Below are 6,355 nucleotides of genomic sequence, written 5' to 3'. Positions count from 1 at the left end.
AAACACGGGGGAAAATGTAACAAAACCACTAACAAATTCATTGACCAAAACAAATAACATTTCAATCCTTGCCAATTTAATTTGTATGTATTCTTATTCTTCTCCCTGACATATTTCTTATTTTTCCTGTTGTGTTTTGAGGAGGACGTACATGAACCAGGGACAGTCCCGTATTTTGACCCACTAGGTTTCGTCTGAGCTTCACTAGAACATGTCGTGAGTCCTCCAAACCATCAGACGGCGATATTTCTATATTCCACAACGCTGCTGGATAAATACTCATTTTGTTGACTATAATTCACTTTGACCTTTTTGACGAACTACTGTCCTTGGGCAACGTGAGTTTTCTTGCTGTAAAGAGGAGCCTACGTATGCGGCACCTTTCAATGTATTTAAGTGTTTGCAAGGCTCAATAAATAACTACGGTAAAAGTGTTTTTCCGTGGGGTTTTGTACATCTGTCAAACCGGTTCGTCATATTGAAAAATCGTAGCATTGCGCAGTAACAGGTTTGATAAGATGTCTGGGAACTGTAGGCCCTTGCTGTTAGCGTTAAGTCGCTCTGTGGTGGGGAGACAGGTCTCCAGGAGCGTTTTGTCGCAGAGTAGTGCCGCAGGGACCAGAACAGTAGCGGAGAGATGTGGCCGTCCGCGGTTCCATCACCATTGGACCGCCGCACTGAAACCCCGGTATCACAGCCTCTCCGCAGTGCAGTCCCAACTCGGGCTACACTCTGAGGTTAGTGTCCGTGTGCCGCTACTCTTTGTATGAAAAGGTATCCTGCTGTCAATCCATTTTATAACGGTAGAAATCTAGATATGAATGTTATAACTTAACGGTATGGTGTATTAGTCAGGAGCCCCCTTCAAAGATGATGACTACCCACCTCTACCAGACTACAACTCTGACCCAGGACCGGAGAAGAAGGAGGTGTTTATCATCAGAGCGAAAGGACTTCCATGGTCCTGTACCACAGACGATCTCATTCAGTTCTTCTCTGGTAAGCCCTCCATACACCTCTGTTAAGAACATGCTGATAAACCTCCAGGGTCCAGTTTCCCAGACACAGATTAAACCAGTCCTAGACAGAACTGCCATTTCAATGGAGATGTTTTTTCTCCAGGACAAGGCTTAATTGTATTTTATTTATTCCTGTTTCCCCCACCGTCCTCCTGACTGTCACCCCCCACCGTCCTGACTTATCCCCCACCGTCCTCCTGACTGTTATCCCCCACCGTCCTCCTGACTGTTATCCCCCACCGTCCTCCTGACTGTTATCCCCCACCGTCCTCCTGACTGTTATCCCCCACCGTCCTCCTGACTGTTATCCCCTGTTAGAAACACTGAGATGTTGGTTTAATAGGTAGGTGTACTCTACTTCTCACTGCCCAGAGTGCCGTGTGCGTGACGGTGTGAAGGGGATCCACCTGACGGTGAACCGGGATGGGAAGCCCAACGGCCAGGCCTTTATAGAGCTGGAGCATGAAGAGGACGTCAGCAAGGCCCTGGAGAAACACAGACAGTACCTCGGACCACGCTATATAGAAGGTACTACAGACAGACAGTACCAGGCTATATAGAAGGTACTACAGACAGACAGTACCTGGGACCAGGCTATATAGAAGGTACTACAGACAGACAGTAACAGGCTATATAGAAGGTACTACAGACAGACAGTACCTGGGACCAGGCTATATAGAAGGTACTACAGACAGACAGTACCTGGGACCACGCTATATAGAAGGTACTACAGACAGACAGTACCAGGCTATATAGAAGGTATTACAGACAGACAGAACCAGGCTATATAGAAGGTACTACAGACAGACAGTACCTGGGACCAGGCTATATAGAAGGTACTACAGACAGACAGACAGTACCAGACTATGTAGAAGGTACTACAGACAGACAGTACCTGGGACCAGGCTATATAGAAGGTACTACAGACAGACAGTACCTGGGACCAGGCTATATAGAAGGTACTACAGACAGACACAGTACCAGGCTATATAGAAGGTACTACAGACAGACAGACAGTACCAGGCTATATAGAAGGTACTACAGACAGACAGTACCTGGGACCAGGCTATATAGAAGGTACTACAGACAGACAGACAGTACCAGACTATGTAGAAGGTACTACAGACAGACAGTACCTGGGACCAGGCTATATAGAAGGTACTACAGACAGACAGTACCTGGGACCAGGCTATATACAAGGTACTACAGACAGACACAGTACCAGGCTATATAGAAGGTACTACAGACAGACAGACAGTACCAGGCTATATAGAAGGTACTACAGACAGACAGTACCTGGGACCAGGCTATATAGAAGGTACTACAGACAGACAGACAGTACGAGACTATGTAGAAGGTACTACAGACAGACAGTACCTGGGACCAGGCTATATAGAAGGTACTACAGACAGACAGTACCTGGGACCAGGCTATATACAAGGTACTACAGACAGACACAGTACCAGGCTATATAGAAGGTACTACAGACAGACAGACAGTACCAGGCTATATAGAAGGTACTACAGACAGACAGTACCTGGGACCAGGCTATATAGAAGGTACTACAGACAGACAGACAGTACCAGACTATGTAGAAGGTACTACAGACAGACAGTACCTGGGACCAGGCTATATAGAAGGTACTACAGACAGACAGTACCTGGGACCAGGCTATATAGAAGGTACTACAGACAGACACAGTACCAGGCTATATAGAAGGTACTACAGACAGACAGACAGTACCAGGCTATATAGAAGGTACTACAGACAGACAGTACCTGGGACCAGGCTATATAGAAGGTACTACAGACAGACACAGTACCAGGCTATATAGAAGGTACTACAGACAGACAGACAGTACCAGACTATGTAGAAGGTACTACAGACAGACAGTACCTGGGACCAGGCTATATAGAAGGTACTACAGACAGACAGTACCTGGGACCAGGCAATATAGAACATAGATGACCCCCCCCCCAAACACCTGCATTGTGCCCTTGATCGAGGCTCCAAACATACCCTTAAACTGCTCCAGGTGCACCACACTCTGTCTCTCTCTTCTCCAACTCTCCACTCTGTGTCTCTCTCTTCTCCAACTCTCCACTCTGTGTCCCCTCTCTTCTCCAACCTATTGAGTATATACATTTGTGGACATTGGACAATAAAGTATTATTTTTCTTCTCCTCAACAACCTCCTCCAGTGTTTGAGGTGACCAACAGCGATGCGGAGGCCATTTTGAAGAAGTCAGTTCAGCTCCCAGCCAGAGACGGAGTGGTACGGATCAGAGGTCTACCCTACAGCTGCACCGAGACTGACGTCATGCTCTTCTTCTCTGGTAGGACCATTAACGGGCCTCAATTACCACCCTCTGCCCCAACGGGCCCCGTTTACCACCCTCTGCCCCAACGGGCCCCTGAACAGGCCCCGTTTACCACCCTCTGCCTCAACGGGCCTCGTTTACCACCCTCTGCCTCAACAGGCCTTGTTTACCACCCTCTGCCTCAACAGGCCTTGTTTACCACCCTCTGCCTCAACAGGCCTTGTTTACCACCCTCTGCCTCAACGGGCCCCGTTTACCACCCTCTGCCTCAACGGGCCCCGTTTACCACCCTCTGCCTCAACGGGCCCCGTTTACCACCCTCTGCCTCAACGGGCCCTGTTTACCACCCTCTGCCCCAACAGGCCCCGTTTACTACCCTCTGCCCCAACGGTACCCGTTTACCACCCTCTGCCTCAACGGGCCCGTTTACCACCCTCTGCCTCAACGGGCCCCTGAACAGGCCCCGTTTACCACCCTCTACCTCAGCGGGCCCCGTTTACCACCCTCTGCCTCAACGGGCCTCGTTTACCACCCTCTGCCTCAACGGGCCCCGTTTACCACCCTCTGCCTCAACAGGCCTCGTTTACCACCCTCTGCCTCAACAGGCCTCGTTTACCACCCTCTTTCTCAATGGGCCCCGTTTACCACCCTCTGCCTCAACGGGCCCCTGAACAGGCCCCGTTTACCACCCTCTGCCCCAACGGGCCCCTGAACAGGCCCCGTTTACCACCCTCTGCCTCAACGGGCCCCTGAACAGGCCCCGTTTACCACCCTCTGCCCCAACAGGCCCCGTTTACCACCCTCTGCCCCAACGGGCCCCGTTTACCACCCTCTGGCCCAACAGGCCCCGTTTACCACCCTCTGCCCCAACGGGCCCCGTTTACCACCCTCTGCCCCAACAGGCCCCTTTTACCACCCTCTGCTACAACAGGCCCTGTTTACTACCCTCTGCCCCAACGGGCCCCGTTTACCACCCTCTGCCTCAACGGGCCCGTTTACCACACTCTGCCCCAACGGGCCCCTGAACAGGCCCCGTTTAACCACCCTCTGCCTCAACGGGCCCCTGAACAGGCCCCGTTTACCACCCTCTGCCCCAACAGGCCCCGTTTACTACCCTCTGCCCCAACGGGCCCCGTTTACCACCCTCTGCCTCAACGGGCCCCTGAACAGGCCCCGTTTACCACCCTCTCCCTCAACGGGCCCCGTTTACCACCCTCTGCCTCAACGGGCCCGTTTACCACCCTCTGCCTCAACGGGCCCCTGAACAGGCCCCGTTTACCACCCTCTGCCCCAACGGGCCCCGTTGACCACCCTCTGCCCCAACGGGCCCCGTTGACCACCCTCTGCCCCAACGGGCCCCGTTGACCACCCTCTGCCCCAACGGGCCCCGTTGACCACCCTCTGCCCCAACGGGCCCCGTTTACCACCCTCTGCCTCAACGGGTCCGTTTACCACCCTCTGCCCCAACGGGCCCCTGAACAGGCCCCGTTTACCACCCTCTGCCCCAACAGGCCCCGTTTACCACCCTCTGCCCCAACGGGCCCCGTTTACCACCCTCTGCCTCAACGGGCCCCTGAACAGGCCCCGTTTACCACCCTCTGCCTCTACGGGCCCCGTTTACCACCCTCTGCCTCAACGGGCCCGTTTACCACCCTCTGCCCCAACGGGCCCCGTTGACCACCCTCTGCCCCAACGGGCCCCGTTGACCACTCTCTGCCCCAACGGGCCCGTTTACCACCCTCTGCCCCAACGGGCCCCTGAACAGGCCCCGTTTACTACCCTCTGCCTCAACGGGCCCCTTAACAGGCCCTGTTTACCACCCTCTGCCCCAACAGGCCCCGTTTACCACCCTCTGCCTCAACGGGCCCCTGAACAGGCCCCGTTTACCACCCTCTGCCTCAACGGGCCCCGTTTACCACCCTCTGCCTCAACGGGCCCGTTTACCACCCTCTGCCCCAACGGGCCCCGTTGACCACCCTCTGCCCCAACGGGCCCCGTTGACCACCCTCTGCCCCAACGGGCCCCGTTGACCACCCTCTGCCCCAACGGGCCCGTTTACCACCCTCTGCCCCAACGGGCCCCTGAACAGGCCCCGTTTACTACCCTCTGCCTCAACGGGCCCCTTAACAGGCCCTGTTTACCACCCTCTGCCCCAACAGGCCCCGTTTACCACCCTCTGCCCCAACGGGCCCCGTTTACCACCCTCTGTCCCAACAGGCCCCGTTTACCACCCTCTGCCTCAACGGGCCCCTGAACAGGCCCCGTTTACCACCCTCTACCTCAATGGGCTCCGTTTACCACCCTCTGCCCCAACGGGCCCCGTTTACCACCCTCTGCCTCAACGGTCCCTTTTACCACCCTCTGCCTCAACGGGCCCCTGAACAGGCCCCGTTTACCACCCTCTGCCCCAACGGGCCCCTTTACCACCCTCTGCCTGAAAAGGCCCCGTTTACCACCCTCTGCCCCAACGGGCCCCTGAACAGGCCCCGTTTACCACCCTCTGCCCCAACGGGCCCCGTTTACCACCCTCTGCCCCAACGGGCCCCGTTTACCACCCTCTGCCTCAACGGGCCCGTTTACCACCCTCTGCCCCAACGGGCCCCTGAACAGGCCCCGTTTACCACCCTCTGCCCCAACAGGCCCCGTTTACCACCCTCTGCCCCAACGGGCCCCGTTTACCACCCTCTGCCTCAACGGGCCCCTGAACAGGCCCCGTTTACCACCCTCTGCCTCAACGGGCCCGTTTACCACCCTCTGCCCCAACGGGCCCCTGAACAGGCCCCGTTTACCACCCTCTGCCTCAACGGGCCCCTGAACAGGCCCCGTTTACCACCCTCTGCCTCAACGGGCCCCTGAACAGGCCCCGTTTACCACCCTCTGCCCCAACAGGCCCGTTTACCACCCTTTGCCCCAATGGGCCCCGTTTACCACCCTCTGCCCCAACAGGCCCCGTTTACCACCCTCTGCCCCAACGGGCCCCTGAACAGGCCCCGTTTACCACCCTCTGCCTCAACG

At 55.5% G+C, this 6,355-nt stretch overlaps 1 protein-coding gene across 6 annotated transcripts in view; it reads left to right on the top strand.

Annotated features, from left to right (window-relative positions):
• The first annotated feature begins 286 nt into the window (after positions 1 to 286).
• The window catches only part of grsf1 (G-rich RNA sequence binding factor 1), a 38,689-nt gene continuing 32,620 nt past the window's right edge, over positions 287 to 6,355 (top strand). For all 6 annotated transcript variants that reach the window (XR_005034776.1, XR_005034773.1, XR_005034775.1 and 3 more), the window contains exons 1-4: positions 287 to 737; positions 852 to 999; positions 1,392 to 1,547; positions 3,221 to 3,355. Coding sequence is in view for 2 of the 6 variants with exons in the window: in XM_036936578.1 (XP_036792473.1) it covers positions 519 to 737; positions 852 to 999; positions 1,392 to 1,547; positions 3,221 to 3,355 (658 nt within the window). In the remaining 4 variants the exon portion in view is untranslated. The remainder of the gene's footprint in view (positions 738 to 851; positions 1,000 to 1,391; positions 1,548 to 3,220; positions 3,356 to 6,355) is intronic.

The sequence above is a fragment of the Oncorhynchus mykiss genome, chromosome 11 (genome assembly GCF_013265735.2).
Source record: "Oncorhynchus mykiss isolate Arlee chromosome 11, USDA_OmykA_1.1, whole genome shotgun sequence".
NCBI lineage: Eukaryota > Metazoa > Chordata > Actinopteri > Salmoniformes > Salmonidae > Oncorhynchus > Oncorhynchus mykiss.
This window is presented reverse-complemented; position numbering and strand designations above follow the sequence as displayed.